General features: G+C 41.7%; 1 protein-coding gene across 1 annotated transcript in view; it reads right to left on the bottom strand.

Moving 5' to 3' along the window:
- Nucleotides 1-19,759, bottom strand: part of cyth3a (cytohesin 3a) — a 29,821-nt gene that overhangs the window by 7,212 nt on the left and 2,850 nt on the right. Inside the window, exons 2-9 of the mRNA XM_069517716.1 lie at nucleotides 9,955-10,037; nucleotides 9,575-9,639; nucleotides 8,528-8,594; nucleotides 8,285-8,403; nucleotides 6,712-6,792; nucleotides 6,507-6,619; nucleotides 3,911-4,059; nucleotides 3,648-3,759 (exon numbers count right to left, since the gene is read on the bottom strand). Of these exons, the coding sequence (XP_069373817.1) occupies nucleotides 3,648-3,759; nucleotides 3,911-4,059; nucleotides 6,507-6,619; nucleotides 6,712-6,792; nucleotides 8,285-8,403; nucleotides 8,528-8,594; nucleotides 9,575-9,639; nucleotides 9,955-10,037 (789 nt within the window). The remainder of the gene's footprint in view (nucleotides 1-3,647; nucleotides 3,760-3,910; nucleotides 4,060-6,506; nucleotides 6,620-6,711; nucleotides 6,793-8,284; nucleotides 8,404-8,527; nucleotides 8,595-9,574; nucleotides 9,640-9,954; nucleotides 10,038-19,759) is intronic.

The following is a 19,759-nucleotide window of genomic DNA, read 5'->3' as shown; positions in this document are numbered from 1 at the left end:
CTGATCATCATCTGTCTGCTTTATTAGGCTCAGGCAGAGGTTGGATACTCCCCCCCGCTAACTTCCCCCCCATCCCCAGAGTTCCAGCTGAAGGAGGGAGGGTTGGGGCGGGGGGAGGGTTGTGTTTGGGGGGGTTGAACCCTGTGTTACCTTCCAGGAGACAGGCCATGTGCACGCCACAACTGAAGCAGGAGTTTATGCAACTGAGGTGTCCAGTGATTGTGACAGATTTTATGAGCCTGATTTAAGAACGTGTCTACTGATGCTTTTAAAAATAGAAAAGCGAAGGTTGTAAAATGTAATGAAGAAAAGCTCTTACGCAGGGAGTTCGAATCACTCACTGTCTGAACAGATTATTCTACAGTTAAATATCTGAATGTCGTCTGAAGAGATTTTCATTACAAGACACAAAAACTCTCCATCTGCCTCACTCATCAGACACAAGTGGATTATTAGGATTAGTGGATTTTCTCTTTATTACACCATCGGTGAAGCAATTAACCTATGTAATCAAAACAACTTAATGTGGCTGATGTCAATGTACAGTCAGCGGCATGTGCAGCATAATAACACGTTTGCTGACTTTACAGAAGGCGCAGAAAGCAGCCGTTACTGATGTAATCAATATGTAATGTTCACCTGACCCAGATTTTCATTCTATACTTCTACCGAGGGTCAAATCCAGCATTTACAGTATATTATTTATGAGAGATGTTTACCTTAAGATGCAGCCACAGCATTTTCAACCGCTGAACTGAAGTAAGCACGTTTGTTTCCTCTTGTTTGGTAAGTACGGTATGTAGGTCTTATTCTACTACAGTCAGTCATAATGCCGCCTGGAGAGCTCTTAATTCCCTTTAGCCAAATTTTAATTTTAATCCTGATATTTAATTTGGATTTCTATTGGTTGGTTGTTTTTTTTGTGGTTCAGCAGGATTACACAAAAACTACAGAACGGATTTGCTTGAAAATTGGTGGAAGGATGGGACATGGGCCAACAAAGACCCCAAGTTTAGGTGCAGATCTGGACAAAGGGGGGGATTCAGGAACTTGTTAATCATTTTTTGCAGATTTCCCAGGGAATAATTCAAGTTGCTCCTTGGCTGGGCTGTGATCTCAAGGCCTGCGAGGCATAACAGCCACAATATTTTACACTGACTGGCCGTGTGTCTAATATATAAATGTTGTTTAGATGGTACATTTGAGGAATTTGCTTTGATTTGAGATCTTTATCTGTCTTTGTTGCTTTACTTTGTCTCAGAGAACAAGCATGGCTCACCAGAATGTTCTATGTCTTTGTGACCACCCTCCACATTTAGTAGACTCTCTGAGATACATTCTAGGAGCATCTAAGTGATTGAATTTTATTATCATGCTGGATGATGATGGATTCAGGCATAGCGGCAGGCTCAATCTTGGTGAAGGTGTTATGTGAGCTTCAGCAGTGCAGCTGTACGGAGCTAAAATTAACACTAATGGGAAAAAACTGAATCTAGAAGGATCTGGAAAGTGCAGCTAGTGGAACCAAGAGCAAAATAGAAAGAGAGAAGGGCTTAGTGAAGCAGCAGTGGGAGGTATGGAGGCTTGTAAGTCAGGGACAGAGGGGCAGAAATGGAAAAGGGGCCATGGTCTCTTTTATTTCACTGCATGACCGGTAACGCAGCGGTTCGTACGCATTCCCACAGCGCAGATTCAAGCAGACCATTCACCAAAGCTCGAGCATGACTGCATGTTCTGGCAAATAGCTGCTCAGGAGCTGTATGTCGCACAGGGCGGTCTCTAATGGTACGATGCATGACCTGGCCTGTTCAGCTGACCAATGGGAACTTTCAGGGAATCTAAAAGGAAGGTAAAGTCAATTTCATCAGAGCAATACCACTACATGTAGAAAACTACTTAATGCTTTAAGGGTTGTCATGTAGATGGTATAAAGTACAGCATATAAGGAAATATGTTTGGTTTTTTTTCTTTTCGAGAATTAACTGAAAAGGTAAATTCAGTACCATTCTTATGTCTGTGCACAATTTATGAATGTAACATTGTGGGTTAGCGTAGCATAGCAAAAAGAATTCAATGGGTAAGTAGCAAAGTATTAATTTGTAAAATTTACAGGCACTAATGGTAGATTTATCTGGCTCCAAATGCCCAAGATGAGGGCGTTGTGGAAATATTGGCTTAATTTCCTGATAGCAGGTGGCAGAGAGACATCTTTATCTGTTGTCTATGGTTTCCAGTCTTTGTGCAAAGTTAACTGGCTGCTAAAGGCAGGTCAGTGAAAAAGCAAATAAAGTATTCCCACACTATTACGTTAAAGAAGCCTAAGTTCAATCTTGACCAATATGGAAGTGATCTTAAAAGCACCTGTAAAGTAGATGAACCATGAAGGAGCTCTCCAAAGACTATTTCACAATGTGCACTTCAGATAAAAAAGTTCAGTACAAAGCAAATGGCAGAGAGTTTTGATGAGTTGCATCATTATCTTTTATGCCAAGGCTTCTTCTTGTGATAAATATGGCGTTTTGGGTGTATACCAACTGAGACGAGCCCTGAGCGTCATCCAGCCTCCTCCGGAGCCAAAAGAGGAATGCAGCCGGTCCTCATGCAGAATGAGAGAGATCACTGACCTTCAACTCACCTCACTTTTGAATAAAATAACCCATCACTTCATATTGCAGTAACTTATTTAACCAGTAATAGCTCTGATTCAACTTAGATGAGCCTGGTGTGCTACAGGGTTAATGGCAGCCAATGCCAGTTTGAGATGAACCAGGAGGACAGAGGACAGAGGAGGAAGGAGTGTACCTACCTCCTGATACAGAGATTTAAGAAGGAACAGCCGCAACAGAACAGAGCGAAAGAACAAAACACAGGGTTGAAAGGGCGAAAGGTTAGAAAGGGAGTGAGGTACAAAAAAACCAACAGAATAAGACAGCAAGCACAAAAAATCACCATGAGAGAGAGAGAGAGAGAGAGAGAGACAACAACGCTTGAACGGAGATGGATGGAAAGATTTCAGTGGTTCTATTGAAATGCAACTCATTGAAATTATTATTTTTGGTTCAAAACTAATGCTATTATCAGATGGCTGGGCTCAGCCTTAGAGATAGGGTGAGGAATTCAGACCATTCGTTGAAAAGGGAGAGCTAAGGTGGTTCGGGCATCTAGTCAGGAGCCTTCCGTGGGAGGTTTACCAGGCACGCCCAACAGGAGGTAGACATAGAACCCTCATTATAACTAAATATCCCATGAGACCAGGTAACACCTTGGGATTGCCCAAGAAGAAGTGGCTAGGGAGAGGGATGTCTGCAGTACCCTACTTGGCTGGCTAGCTTGGAGCCCAGATAAGTGGAAGACAATAGATGGATGGATTATGCTATGATTAACTCTGATGTAACAAAAGTTTGTTTAAATGCTAAATATTAAATGGGTGAAGTTAGCATCAGCTCATGATTTCTGTCAGCATATACGTTGCATCATTTCCTGTTAGTAATAATGGGTCAAAGCAATTTGTTGTTGCCCAAACCACCTCAAACATGGCCACCTTCAAGCTCATCATTAACAAGTCACATACACAAAGACACAAAGAATGAATCATGGCTATCCTGACTTTAATCAACAATTGCTTTGACAGTTGTGTGTGAACGTACCGAGCTTTAAGAGCCAGCCTTCTCTGTCGGGGTTGAAGAATGTGTGCGTCAGATCGTTCCCATCATCCTCTGGGATTTTGAAGGGCTCGTTTTTGATGCTGTCGTAAAGGTTCTGCAGATAGGGGAGGGAAAACATTAATCAAATGGGGGTACAGTGAAGGAAAAGCCTCATTCGTGTAGAGTTGGTATAACAGAGCGGTCACGGAGATCAGTCTCCCCCCACCACACACACACACACACACTCATTACAGGCAAATACTCACCCTGAGAAGCTCTTCTGGCAGATCTCCTCCTTCATTAATGCCTCTGTTCATGGAGATAAAGCGCTCCACAGGGGGCTTGTCTCTGACGTTGGGGTTATGTAGGCTGGTGTTCAGCATGATGATCGCAAACGACAAGACGTAGCAGGTATCTGAGAGCGACAGGAGGAGAAATAAATGGGTTCTGAGACCCCACTTACACTTGTATCTCAATAAATCTGTGTCTTTGTTACACGCGACCTAACCTGTGCTCACATTGTTACACATAATACTGAATACTGGTATTAACAGTAACAATGAAAAAGGGGGAAATAGACACCAATATAAAAATAGGACAAATTCACCATGACATACATAACTAAGAAGGAGGTTATGTTTTCGTCTGTGTTTTTTTGTTTGTTAGCAGGATTATGCAAAAATTATTCAACCGATTTCCATGAAATTATGAGGGTAGGGGTGTGATCCAAAGAGCAACCCATTCAATTTTGGTGCGGATCCAGGATACAGCCTTTTTCAGAATTGAATTCTTGGATCCTGATGATAGAAAAATCCTGCATGTTTGTACTTATGGGTACGTGCACTTTGGTTCAGATGTAAATAAAAATCCTGATCCAGTGAAATCAAATACCCATTCATAAGGGGTATGCACTCTACTGAAAAGTTAGTTACTGTATTCTTTGATAATAATACCATAATCTTACGTGATTTATTTAACACATGAAAATATAAGATAAGATAACTCCAGTCTATTTTGCATGAAGTTTTTATTTTGCATTTCTTATAGTGAACATTATATATATATATATTGTGTGTGTGTGTGTGTGTGTGTGTGTGTGTGTGTGTGTGTGTGTGTGTGTGTGTGTGTGTGTGTGTGTGTGTGTGTGTGTGTGTGTGTGAGGGGTGGGGGTGCAGGGCTGCAGTCTCTCTACTGTGTGTTAATGTTCAGACTCACACGGGCCAGTGACTGCCTGTAAATGAATCATTCATTCCACTCTGTCTGTCTCCTCACACTGACACACTTTGGTCCTGGCTGTCCTGCGCTGCTTATTGTCTGCCGGCTTACACAGACTCTTTATTAAAAAAGAAAGAGTGTTCTACGGGCCATGAGGTGGTGGTATCTGCTAGAGGAATGTCAGTGTATTCAAAATTTAATGATCATGATGAAGTGCGGAGCGGAAACTGAGCTTTCATGACCTTTGTAATTAAAGATCCGCGATTATTTAATGTTTTTTATTGGCTCAGTGTGCGGTTACTGCCACACACATGGTTCTGTTTCGGTGCTCTGCAATGCACCCACAGCAACTGTCTCACACACACGCCTGCTTATGTGCAGATTGTGCATGATGCATTATGGGATCACTGAGGAAAGGAGGCACACACATTCATAAAGTCTAACTTGGATCTACTGTAGCTGGAAGAAACGTGGACTATGTGAGAAACAGTGAGGCTTTCATGCTGGATATATTAAATATCATAATTCTATAATAAGTAAAAATAACCGCCTTGTGTGTAACTTTACCACCATATACCGTCAAGTTATTTCATAGCATCTGAATTTACTCAACCTCTTTCTTAAGCAGGTTCCGTGGAGCCTCCACAGAAACACACACACACAAACCCTCAAAGCTGTGCGCACAATAGTTTGCTCTGAACCTCTTGAATTATTCACTGTCTGTTGTAGTTGCAGGCTTTGTTTAACACGAGACGCAGATCACTTAGCCAGGTTGAGTCCTCCTGAATTATGGATGTCCCTTGTTTGTTGGTGGTTGTTTACTCTGGACTCATGCAGTGAACTGGAAATTGTAATCTGGTTAATCCTCATTGAACCTTAGTTACAGTAACTCTTATGGTTTAATGATTGAAACACATTAAAAACAGGCCATCACTCAGTGGATCCTATTATAGACTCTCAGGCCGTATCTCTGCTGGTATATTAGGCTGGAGTGTTGTTCAGAGCACTGACACACATCGCTCATATAAATATAGACGACAGCCTGGACACCTCTACCAACCAGGAATATGTACCAAAACTTTCACTACTCTCATATTTAATCTGGCATAATGACAATTTTTAATTGTACCTGAATGTCTGTTCTTATTTTAAACTTTTTCTTACTGCTTTTTAAGTTTTCAGTCAAAATGTGAGAGTTGAAATTTCAACAGAAATGCACTTACAGTTGCACAATGTGCAAAAAGCTCTGGTTCACTCCTCACATTTTTCTTTAATTCAGTGTGAGCGCAATGCATTATGGTACATATGGATAATTCTCATCAAATGTTCCGGGAGCAGTACAAAGCAGCGGAATCACTAGTGATTTTGGATAATTGAAATGTTATCTAAATGTTAGTTAAAAGTCATACAAACATGGTAGAAGTAGCTAAATAATGGATGAATAATGGAAAAATGCATAAATCGATTAAAAAGCTGAAAGTAAGGGAGACGTTATCATTGACTGTTCTAGTGAGAAAAAACTATTGATTTGTATATAAATGATAAAACATCCAGTTCCAAATCAATGTAGGAGTTCATGTCTGACAGGCGTCTGACAGGCTGCTAAAAAAGGTTTCATGAAGCATTAACAATAGCTAGTAGTCTGACCTGTTGACTGGAAGACCCCGGGGTTGCACTGACAGTATCGTGAGGCAAACGCCTCCATCATTCGGTCGATCTTCTGGGCTTCGCCTGGCAAACGGAAACTCCAAAGAAACTGCCTACAAAAAACAAGGAGAAGAAAGGGAAGGTGTCAGGGTGCACATGATGCCACTGCTGTTAATGTTGTATTTGGGTTAGTCACTCCGCTGACCGTAGAGCTTGTACGAGGTTGAGGTCTGCAAACTCGTGCAGCTCCACAAAGGCCTGCAGCACCTTGATGTTGAAGTCATCTCTGGTGGAGAAAAGGGAAAATGAGAAAACAATCCATTTCTGTTGGGCTATTAAAAGGCTATTTAAAAAAAAAAAAAAAAGAAAACTATTCAGGATATCCCCGAACACAACGTGAACCCAGAAGAAAAACATATTTCCCCCATGAAAGCATTTCTCAACGTGAATTCCTTTTTCTCCAGCATTCCTGTCGTGTTTCTGGCCTTATTCATACCTTATGCTGAGCGGGTCTGGAAGCAATTTAAACAGCTGGCCAGTGCTGAATGTTTCTCCACACCGATGTGAAGGAAACTGTGTGTGACTGATGGAAAAACAACTTAAAACAAAAACTACAGCGGTTCTGTTTTCCTCCGAGGTTTGTTTAGGTATCAGAGGGGTTTAGGCGGAAAAATCAACAGCCGCTCTCAGGCTGCGGTAAGTGCTTCTCTGATTATGTTTGTGTTACGTCAAGGTCCATGATCTTGTATCTTCTTTGTATTGGGTATAGTTCAAACTAAAGCAGGACTTCTCAGGCTTAGGGTTTTATGTTTTCTGTGGAAACGTTGAGAAGAGTACAGAGAGTGCTGGCTTACAAAGGGACAAACAACAAACTTGCAATAACATTCTCTGGTTATTTGACTTTTTTCTTTCTCCTCTGAGTGTTTATGACTGAACTATTGTCTGCAGCCTAATGAAACAAATTATTTCCTATGAGGATTAAACAAGGTTATTGCAATTGGCCTGCCGTTTGTAAATGTGAAATAAAAAATATTTAAAAAAAAAAAATATCTATATATATATAGATCTATATATATATAGATATATATAACAAGGGTGTTACAAAGAAACAATAAAAAGGGACGCAACCATATAGCTTTCTATCTATCCATCTCTCTCTCTCCTCCATCCATACATCTATCTTCCTTTAAGTCACTTCCACTGTCTGAGCCTCCCTTCCATTAGTAGCCTTGCACCTCCATGACCCCCACCACCCACTTCCCCTCTCTGTGTAATCTTAATAAGTGATAATTACTGAGTGTAAATTACTGAGCCGGCTAAAAATTAAAAAGACGATAAACGATGTATTTCAGTCAATATGTTCCACCTCGTTTGCTCTCCACATGCTCCCAAAACCTGCTCAAATGTGATTGGTCAAACTAGAAATGAGACCAGAAAGCTTCCAGTCCAGAAACGTTGAATATCAAGATAAGTCGAATTTAAAATCCGAGAGTTGTTGCAGCAGAAGTTACTCGACTCTTATCGTGGGCTCATTGATTGATTCAGTCTGAGGGACAGCTTGACCCTTTTATTACCAGTTAGAAGTTCACGTGGATAAACTACGACAAGACACACGCACGTCCTCAAAGATTCATGTTGAGGGGTGGGAGGGTGCAATTATGTTCTCCTTTTTTAATCAATTAATCTAGCCCATAATTCCTCTCTCTAATCACAGAGGGGGGTGTAAATCAGAAGAGAGCAGGGCTTCCTGCCTCAGCCTGACTGATGCTCTGTCTTACCGTTCCCCTAAGTAGTCTCCGATCACAGTCTTGTTGAGGCCCTCGCCTTTGTAGAGGAACTGGGCGATGTCTTCGGGAGTGTGCTGCAGAAGGTCGTTCTCCAGCAGGAACTGGATTCCCTGGAGAGGAAGAGGACAAAAGAGTCATTAATTCTAAGGCTACAGAGACACTGAAGGCTGTGATGATTTATAGTGAAAATATGAGGCTGGTACAGGGATGTAAAATTTAGGGAAAAAAACGTACTTTCTTTGGGTCCATGTTGAATTTCTTCCGACCCATGGCGATCTGTTTGTTTCTCTGGGATGTTTTGCTGCGACACAAAAACGCAAATCCATTTATTTATTTTATTTTAGCATAATATAATCATTCAGACCCCAAGCACCACTGAAGTACCTGACTGTCAAACACAACAATTACATTTTATTTATAATAATCACTGAGGAGATTATTTCCTGCCTGCATGCTCATGCTTGAATCTAAGATGATAAAAACATGCGCACACAGACACAAACTGAGGAAACGCTGCGTGTAGAGTTTTAATATCTGCAATGCAGATGGGTGATAAAGTGACAGATGAGTCGAATGACCTTAGGAGACCTATGGAGAACTCACTTTATTGATTTACAGTGACACACGTTGTATATTGACTGTCATTGTTTGTTAAATTACTTTCACCTTTTGAGTCTGTGTGAGTCTGTGTGAGTGTGCCACTGAGGTTAAATGACTGTCTGTCTCTGGACACATTTTGTCTTCACAATAGCATCACGACCGACCATGACCAAACTTTGCATGTGTTGAGATGTAGCCGGGGGTCACAGGTTGATTTAATCCAAACACACATCCAGCAAGGTCCAGCATTCTTCAACCTTCTTCCCAGGATGCAGTCATTCACTACAGAAAGCACCATGGTCATCTAACCGTCTTTGACAACTAAGAAAACAGTGAGTCGACTATGAGCCGTAATTCTACTGGATGCTATTACGACTAAGAGTGAAAACCAATGTGTGTTAATTAAGGCTGGAGAGGTCAAAGACTCTTATAGTCACATTTTTTAAATTCTATATAACATATGGTAGATCACTTTGGGATGAATTAAGATGGAAAAAAGGTTTTAATTTTAATTATATTGCCCCCCAACATATTTATTGCTGCTAAAGAGTTGAGGACTCTGAAACAGCTTTCAGACGATCATATAAAGACACAAATCATTTATACAATTCACACAAAATATCATGGATCTAAAGTAATATTTAAAAATCCTTGCGGTAAACCTTGACTTCGGGAACTCACCTCTCTCCGACACACGTCAGCTGCTCGATCTCCGTCATGACCTCTGCGATCTCGAACTTCAACCTCTGACAGAAAAGAGTGAAACAGTCCTTTCTTAGGTTAAAGCGGGGTAAAGGTCAGAGCAGCTTCATGGTGTGAGGTGTGGCACTTTTAATGGAGCAAGTTGAGTGTGCAAAGATAATCTGTGGGTCAATTTGCATTATGTTCAGCATGCAAATAGACCTATCCTGCTGCAGAAAAATTTAAAGCTCAAATAAAGTATAAATGTGTCTTCATATTTTCAAAGGTTTCCTAGTTTTGCACCACTAATGGTCGGAACCTTTCTGAGATAGCGCTCTAATATCTCCTCTACTATATGCTCATACTGTATGTCCACACACCTCAATATCATCAAGCAGCTCCCTCTTCCGGCGTCGGATGTTTGACAGCTCATCCCTTTCCTCCAGGGACAGATCCTCAGGAACTGTAACACAAGATGGAGAAAACACAGCAGACCTTAAGTCTCATTTGTACGCAGCTTGCTTCACTCATTCCGTCAGGGCTCTCTGCGTCATGCACGACAAAACAAAATGGAACAGAAAAAGCTAAAGATCACAGTGCAAGTAATAGGATTGCAAAAGAGGAGACAAAACCGAAGCGAGCCCCGAATCCAATCTAGTCCAAGCGAGTTCTTTAGGAGTTCACAGCAGAGACTGAAGATTCATCCTCCCACATACAGTGAAGTGACGGGATTAGACAGTTTTCACCTTGTTCTGCTTCATTAACACATATCTGGGGCCTGCGTGTTAATTAACCGGAGAATGAAAGGAGCTGGGGGATCTTTATTATTCCAATTAAAAGGGTTTCTCTCCTCCTCTATCTGGCTCACGTGTGGAATTCTGCTAATAAGAACAAGTTTTCTTTAATTACATGTACTTTAACATGGCCTAGATCCCTGAATTCCCATGAAGTTTTTACACGTCCTGGCAAACGTCTGCAAGCAGGGAGGACGACTCGCTCTCCACTGGGTGCTCCGAACCATCTTTCTCTCTCCGTCTTTCTGTCTCAATCTTGTTTTTCAATCTTTATTCCATTCTCTTTCTCTCTCTCTCTCTCCCCCCACACACTTGCTTTATCTCTCCGTCGTCTCCATCTTTCTGACGCACAGAGAGCCTGTTCAATCTCGTGTCATTAAGCCAGCTTAGAGGCAGAAAGCGTGTATCTCTGCAAGGAGAGATATAAAAACATCACTTGTTATGTTGCCTCGCAGGCGGGAATCTGCGCCAATTAAAGTAAAAGAAGGTCACTGGGCTCAAGAGGAAGCATTCGTCCCACTTTTAATTCAACAGCTTGTATAAAGAGTTGCGTTCAGGGGGCACCAACTGCTGTTGTAGATCATTTTCAAATTAACAATGAGACAAAAAGGCACTTCCTGACCTAGTTATGTAATTCTGGAGCGCTGCGATGAGGGGCAGGTAAATGGTGGAAGAAAACAGCAGAGGGATTCTGGCTGTGTTTTTAATAGACAACAGAGTGGGGTGTAAAGTATGAAAATAAAGACGTTAATTAGCGCTGCTAACCTCTGGCTAAATAGTGCTGTGAATGTGGAGTTAAAGACAATTAGTGCTCCTAAAATGTTTCCATGTTGTTTTACAATACCTCAAAACTTCTACTGGAGGAATGTTTTCAGCTGTTTTTGGCCTAAATACAAGTGGAATAAAATAGAAATGGGAACTTGTGTTCGTCCATCTGTTCTGCAGGATATCAGCACTCACTAACCTCGTAACCTGCTGGGATTTAAGGGTCAAAACTTAATGCATTTGTTTGACATTTTGGGAAATTCTTGTATTTTAAAAAAATAGTTTGATGAGAACACATACCTTTAATATTAAAGGCTACAGTCAGCCGCAATTTTAGCTTAGAATGAGTGACAATGGGGAAGCAGCTAGTTTGTCAGCACCTCTGAAGGTCACTAATCAACAGGTTAATTTATTGTTTGCAGTCATTATAAGCTAAACTAACTAGCTACTGGCTGTACCATAGACTATACAAAGATGGAAGACATGACAGCTCCCAAAACTGAAGCCAAGTCATCTTGATCACCACCTGGTGGCTAGCTGAAGAATAGAATAAAACCCTGCCTCCTCCATGTTAATGGTTGGACATGGACCAAACCAAATATTAAGGATGGTCTTAGTTATTGGTTTTTTGATGCAATAAAAACAGAGAGAGAGAGTGACAGATGAGACTGACTAGTGATTGGTCAAGCTTGCAGGTCTGCGGGACCTCGATACCACAGCTCCACATCACAATCACTCCTATACTTTAATATAGAGCTGCTTGCATGACTGCAGACTCATTCATGTTAATAGTAATAGAAAAAGAAAAATGATTCCAGCTATCTTTGGATAAGGACTGAATATCTGAACTGTTTATTGGACCAAACAAATAATTTGAAAATATTAACATCTGTTTTGGGTCATAGGTAATAGGCATTTTTTTTTTTTCATCATTTCATAGACTGGCCAGTTGATCAATAATCAAAACATATTACAAAATATAATATTGAACATAATAATCATTAGAGAGCGCCATTATATTTTGCCCAGAGGAAGATAATGTGCACACAGCAGCTTCGTGTTTTCTGTTTGCCTGAGGCCATGCATTAGCTAATGGAAACATCCACTGAAAGCAACAATGCAGTGCATGATTACAATCATTCATTACTAATCTAATGAAACAGAAAGGATGCAACCTTTAATAAAAGCCCACCACCACTAACAACAAAACATTGCTATTATCCTCTAATCCATTTTTCTGTTTCTGGGTCTACTACAATATAAAGTATATTTCAAATTACATATTTGAAAGGAGACAGGACTTTAATGTCTGTGTCTGTTCCATTAGATAATCTTGTTTAGTGATGGGGGTCCTCTACAGAGGTGGTCCACCAATTACATTATTAACACACTCCCCCTCTGACCTGCTTTGATTGAGTCAGGAAATGAGTTTAGTGTCTTTAACAGGCACAGAGGGAACCGTGGGGCTGGAGTCGGGCACTATGTGAAGATTGGTTCAAACCAAACACAGCCACGCTTGATTGAAAATCTACAGAAATCAATTATGGTGTGAGTCATTGCTTCGTAGTAAACAGAAGACCGAGGGTTGCATCGTCCAATAGTGGGGCAGCTACATTTGTGTGAGAGCTAAATGTGCAGAAAACTGGACTTGGAATACATTTGAATCTCTGTGACTTCTAATATGAGAGCTCAGAAACCCCTTGTATTGAGTGGAGGGTTGAGAGAGTCCAAAGGGTTTAAACTCCAACATGTGCACCACAGAAAAAAGAAGCTCCAGTAATTCCCCCCCACCCCTACAAACGAAATCCCTCAAAATCTACTTTTAGGAGTAAATCCTCTGCCGCTCTTCACACCCAAAACTAACAACTGTCCCTGACCACCCACTCAAACCAAAGGCTTTAACGCCACTTAAACTAATGCAGGGACGCTTTGGCACGCACTTACCATCACCAGTCTGCATGAGTTTCATAACTTGTACTATGTTTATTTTGGGAGCGAACAATAGAAGCCACATCATAAGAGAGAGAAAAAATTATTTTCCAGGCCTTGAGAGCTGATTTGAGGACATTCCTACTTCCAGTGTTAACAGTGGTTGTGCAGGAAAAGCAGCGAGGTACTCATGGAGCTCAGAGTGAAAATCCCACGCTCACTTAACACTGGCTGCGGTCCTAGTTTTCACCAACCCGTGTGTGTGAGAGGATTTGTGCAGATCCACTGGCTTTAAACTTGCGACTTTACCCACTGTGATGTCGTTTAAAGTGGATGAGCTTTAAAAAAAGATAACCCTGTTACCCTGCAGCACAATGGAACACATGCGAGGAAGCAGGAAGGGCAGAGGGAAACTTCCTCTGGATCCAAACTCTAATGTGAAGCCCGAAACCCCCAATCCCTCAGCTGTAGACGAAGACACGCTCTGAATTACAGACGGGGTTATACAGACAGACACAGACAGACATGTGGATAGAACCGCACACGAGCGCGTACACACCGAGGCCAGCTGGCAGTAATCCCACAGAGTCACCCTCCCCGCCGCTCTTTAAGCCTGATACGGATGTATAACAGCATATACACAGATGTATAACCAACCAGTCGCTGCTTGACTTTAACCTACTTTGCATCAGTGGTAAAATAATGTGACAATATCAGCAGATAGTCTGGTGAAGCTTCTATGTGACAATGAGCGTCAAGTGACACAGCTGAGACCTTTTCATCAACTCCCTCCTATTCTCAAATTCAATCGTAAACATGTTAATGTCCAATTGACAAAATGAATCATGACAAATATCTAATATAACTCTTGTTATTCTTTCTTCAAACTGCAGCCGAAAACATGCAATTACCATTATTGTAATGACTATTGATCATCCCTTAAATTAATATATTTGCTGTCAGGTCCATGAAGTGTCAGAGAGAAATTCTTCTTTGACCAATTTAGTTTATGATTGCGTTTGATACAGACATAGAAATAGACAATAATTTGCAATTTTGCTTGAAAAATTATATTAGATTCTCCATAGCTGTTGCCCGTTTTTGCTGTTGATTGAATTATTCCATTCAGACTCTATGCATTTCTGTGTTTAGTGCGCCATGCCACAGTCTGTTCAGTAATAATTCAGGAACAACAATCCTGCCCTTTGCGTGAGAAGACCCGTTCGGGGAGCTAATATCGCTTTGAATTTTTAACTACCTCTAGGATCACGAGGAGAAACTGGGGCTTGGGGAGCTGAAGAGCCCTCACACTGATTGCTCTGGTTAATCTGCAGTTTTGGGGAGGGACCTCCTGCTGAGTGAGTGCATTTGTGCGAGTGTGTGGTTGCATAGGAGGTGGTCTGTGTACCATGTCCTCCTTATACGACACATCTGCTCAGCATCAGCGCTATGTCAACATTTGATTCGATGAACACGGCGTGTAAGATCTGAGGGGCTTCATCTGCCATATGCTGGTGGCCAAAGTAACTATAATCTGATGATTTGATGGGCCTGAGAATGAGCTGGATGGATGCTGTTTCTTCTGGCATCCAGGCAGGATGAGGGGCTTTCACAGGCTGAGTGCGGCCCAAATAGCTCAATGTTCACTCGTCGCAACAGATCCCAGGTTTTAGACACAAATTCCAGGGAAGCTGTAAAAACCTCCAGTTTGATATAACTTCTATTGTCTCACGGTGCTAGAAATATCTAAGAAATTAGCAAAAGGAGGCCAAATACTGGTGTAATAGTCTTTTATTTAACTTGAATGTCCCTGGAATGTCGACTGTAAAGTAAATGTGTTTTTATGTGAGGTGTAAGAGATTCTTTAACAAGTCAAACTAGATACAAAATTGTGTTTAATTCCCTTTTAAATTCAGCTAATTTGCCAACATTAGCGCTCGAGGTGACTTTAATTTACATTCAACGTCTTTCAAGCACCACTAGTTTGTTGATTCTTCTTTTTTCAAGAAGTTTGACGTTGAAGGAAAATTATGCAAAAGGTTCAGCAGATAAGGGGAAGACATGGAAGGGAAAATACATTTTGAAAGGACGGTGGGATTATTTGCTGACAGACACCTCTGCTGCTTCCTGAAGGTGTCAGGTGATTGACAGGAAGCTGAACGAAAGCGATGGTTTCTCTGATATAAACACACTCACCTCCATCATTGTGATAGATATCTTGCTTGGGAGGAATTCCAATATCTGTATTAGGTGCTTGTTATTCTATGCACAACAATGAACAAGAGCAAATAGGTTCTGATATCTGTGTACATGCTGACAATGCGCAGATACCAGCGGGAAAATGGAAAATCTGGAAGACTGGCACAAGCTTCAACATTTTCAGTGAGCAGCTGTGTGGCGGCCTCCGGCCTGCTTGTCCAGGATGTTCCTGTAATGGTTGTGCGCCTGCCTGCAAAAACACTGACTTTGGCGGAGCACCATGATCCCATTCACAATCAGAGCAAAGCAACCTTTGATCAGAGAATCTACAGAAACCACCCACAACGTTCGTGTGATTGTTCTCTCTTCGTATTGGCTCCATGTCCGCGACAGTTCCTTAAAGAGGGATCATGTTCAATCTCAACCCTGTCCCTTGTCCTACTGGATCAAACCCTTTCCATTAAAAGCAGTTCTGGCCTCACACAAGAAGAGAAAATATACTCTTCATCCGAGAAAAAATGCAGGAAATGAAATGACAGAGTGCCAGGACATTTTATTAAGGTGAGAATGAGCTGGGCGTTGGTGTGATTCTTCAGTTCCAGGAAGCCAAGAAACACACGTCTACTCTGAAGCTTCTCTAAACCAACCCCCCCTCCCCAATTCTGTCTGTATGGTCAGCTGGACCCTGTTTTCTCTGAGCTCTCCCTCCAACTGAAATTAGGTGTGGATTACTCGAACGCAGTACATCTCCACTGGCCTAAATGTCAGTCTGTGTTCCTCCCTGTCTCCCGCTCATTTAATTTGCTGAGCCTTTTGTCTCCCATCTGCTCTCTGTCTCGCGCTTAAAGACCTTCCCCTCTTGACAGCTCCAAGCAATAACTCCGGGCAAAGCGTACCTCTATTCACAACAGAGGAGATGTTGTCTTTCTCACAGCGAGCTACAATTTCTCGTTTTCCGCTTACTCACAGGCACACACTGCCATGGAGATGGGAACACGTCGGGAAGCCTCCCCAGTCTCTCTCTTAATCAGGTCCATATGTAGTCCCAACACTTAAATAGCGCAGTTTGTTACCAGCTCAGACGCTGTACATCATTTGCCAGCAGTGTCTGTGTTTGTGTATTTGTCCTGCTGAATGTGGTATAATGTTCTGTATGTATAATCTTCTACTGTTGCACCACAAAACCCATAATCTTGGCAGTCAAAATTAATTTCTGTTCTTGCAAAATCTTCCCTTAAGCCTATAAACAACACAGCCAGTCTGCCGGGTCAACCAGCGAGATTGTAAAGAGTAAATTTTAGCACATTTTTTGGCATCTGTGTCGACACACATGAGAGACAATTTTGCCTAAACCGTTGCTCGCGTTGCTTTCAGGCTACTGAGATGCTGTGGGGCATTTGGAAGAGTTAAATCCAACCAGCTGTTTTTATACCGGGGGGGTATTCTTTCTCCTGTTATCTGAATAAAACATGTAAATAGCACATGTTCACATGCAAGCGAAGGTTTTTAAAAAGATTTAGATACACATATACATTAGCTCTATTGGTATTGGTCATTTTTTATTTTTAAAACAATAGTCATGGCAATGCAGCTGAACACTAACTACTGCGAGCAGCTGATGCCATATTCAAAAAGTCTGGAACATAATAAAACATAACACAGCATGACACAACTGGTTTTTGTTGTTGTTGGATACTGCAACAGCAATAATCAATGAAAGATGTTACCACACACACAATGGTAGCTAACAGAAGTTAGCTGGAGTCAATCCCAGCTGACATTGGGCGAGAGGCGGCACCCTTGACAGGTCTCCAGCGTATCGCAGGGCCAATAACCATTCACACTCGAATTCACACTTACAGTCGATTTAGAGTCACCAATCAACCTAACCCCGATCTGCATGTCTTTGGACTGTGGGTGGAAGCCAGAGTCCCCAGACAAAACCCATGCAGATACAGGGAGAACAAGCAACACAGGATTCAAACCCACCCAAAATAACAGTTCAGAACTCAAATATGAAATATATTCACACAGTGACTTTTAGTCTTTTTTTTTCTTGTCAATTACTCACACACTTAATCAATCACCAGAGTAGCTGCTGATGAATTCTCTGCTGATCAACTAATAGACTAATCATTTCAGCTCTAATATGTTGAACTCTACACTTGAAGCACATCTCCAGGGTGACATTAGACAGTTGAAGCATGCAGATGCAGAGAGAAACAGCTGTCTGAGCTCTGCTTCATAGCTGTCAAGCCATTCAGCACCAGCCACTTTCTTTCAGCCAGCCAGCCGCCCCATGTTGAAGTACATAGCTGGAGAGAAGCTCCCGCTCGCCCCAAAGTGACTATCTGATGTCCTCCCACACACTCCACTACAGCCACAACAAAGACTGTACCTTAATCACACCAACTTCCCCCTCTTAGTAACTAATCCTCCTCAGAACTACAATCCTAACTGCCAAAAAAACAGCGCCCACAGTACGGTGTGTTGATTCAGGCTTTTTCGAAAGCCACCAGAGGCTGGGTTTCATGTCTGCTGTGGTGACACCAGCAGACGTTAAATAACTTAGATGATTTTTTTTAATGTAGAGGAAAAAAAATCACAAAATATCTCTCTAATGTCGTTTTCATACATGAACTCTGGAGACTGTCTGCAGAATTGGGTCTGGACTTTCTCCATAATATGCATTTCCCACATAAACAATGGAGCAGGAGATTCAAGATCCTGAGAATTGTCATCACCATGCACCATGCAGTAAATCCTGCAGAGAATCTCCTGCTGTGGGCCCATTCAGACATTTTCTGGAGTTCTTACTAGGGCGCTTGCAGGAGAATCTCTGCAGTAAGTCTGGAGCCTCTGACGTAGACCTTTCTCACATACAGCCCCTCCAGAGAATGTCTAAAGATTATCCAGAGTTCAGTGCATGTCTGAAAGAGGCTTAAGGGAGATATTTCATTGCAAAAGAAAACCAATCAGACAGCCAACTTGTGTGTATTCATCATACAGCCCATGCAGTCAAAACATCAGTGTTGCAGTCAGATACTAATTGTTATTTTAGCGGATACACTCACGTTCAGGCTAAAAAGAATAGAAGAATTAAAGGAAAGGCCTTTCCCACTCAACTTTTCCCACGGCCAAGCGGAGAGAAGAGTGCTGATCGACACGCAGAGGGGTTATCACCACACTTACACAGGAAATGTGGTAAAGGAAACCTCACAGGACACCAAACAAAAACACCTCTGCACATTTTCTGGCGTCTGTACCTGCGAACACGACACGCGTTTGGTTGGGGAGGGGCTCATTCAGGACAGACGCCTCCATTCAGGCTGTGAAGGTGCAGGGACATTTTAGAAGGTGAATTAAGTTCATTCCAGCGTTTTAATACCCTGAACACTCAAAACAGCCATTTACTCAGCCAGTTAATCCCTTGACGGAAGCATCGTAAAAAGTAGAGAAACCCAAGAAAGCCAAGTGTTTAAATTCATGGCCTCCCTCCAGCCGTTCAGTGATCCGCTTCGCAGCCAGTTTCTGCCCCTGTGTTCTTTCCACTGCTCATTCCAGCTATACAATGAGGCTAAAAATAGACACGTGAGTAATAAAAACACTTAGCATTTCCAAGCCTGTTGCTGATTTTCATCCATTTTGAGGCCAGGCCCTGTCTGTGCTGTGGCATGTACGCTGAGCAGAGGAGCGCCAACTCTGATTAGTGAGCGCAGTAAACTTGTACTAATGAATTCCATGCTACAGATGAGTCCCAGTAATAACACACAGTGGCTCCGTTTATATGTTTCATTCAGAGATGTAGCAAATGACTACATATCCTACAGCACGTGCAAGTTCATGGTTTTCTGCAAGTTTAATATAAGACTTTTGAAGATCATAATAAATTAAATATAAGACCAACATCAAGTATGACAGATGTGAAGTAATATCACAGTCCCAGAATTACTTACGCTCCCCCATATTTGAAAAGAATGAGATGATACACCCTGGAAACAAAATGTTATCTCTCAGGCAGGAGACAGAAATCTTTCCCACAGCCAAGCCGAGTGTAATTTCCAAAATTCTGAAGCTTTTTGTAGTTATCAGCTCCACGTGAGTCATGTTTCTAGTTTTATTACAAGGATTTAATATCTATATCATTGAGCAAGAACTACAACCTAACAAACTTTGCATGCTGCAAACATTTACCTGATTAAGACCCATACTAAAATATCTTTAAGACCTATAATATTTTCGTGAATTTATACTTTTTTAAGGCCTAGAAATCAGATTATTACATTTTTCAGACCCCTTGGGAACCCTGAAGTTAAAATCTCCACGTTCCAGCATTGTTCCACAGTCCCTCTCTGAAGTAACAGCTTTTGGACCTGATACAGCTCATTATCACGTCAATGTACTGTTTCAGTTTCATGTGCTTGTGGGAGCATTAGCTGTTCATATACCATTTCTTAATCCGACAGTATCATGGCATCTGTTGGCTCCTCCGTTGTTC

Source organism: Paralichthys olivaceus, chromosome 21, assembly GCF_024713975.1.
Source record: "Paralichthys olivaceus isolate ysfri-2021 chromosome 21, ASM2471397v2, whole genome shotgun sequence".
NCBI classification, from domain to species: domain Eukaryota; kingdom Metazoa; phylum Chordata; class Actinopteri; order Pleuronectiformes; family Paralichthyidae; genus Paralichthys; species Paralichthys olivaceus.
This window is presented reverse-complemented; position numbering and strand designations above follow the sequence as displayed.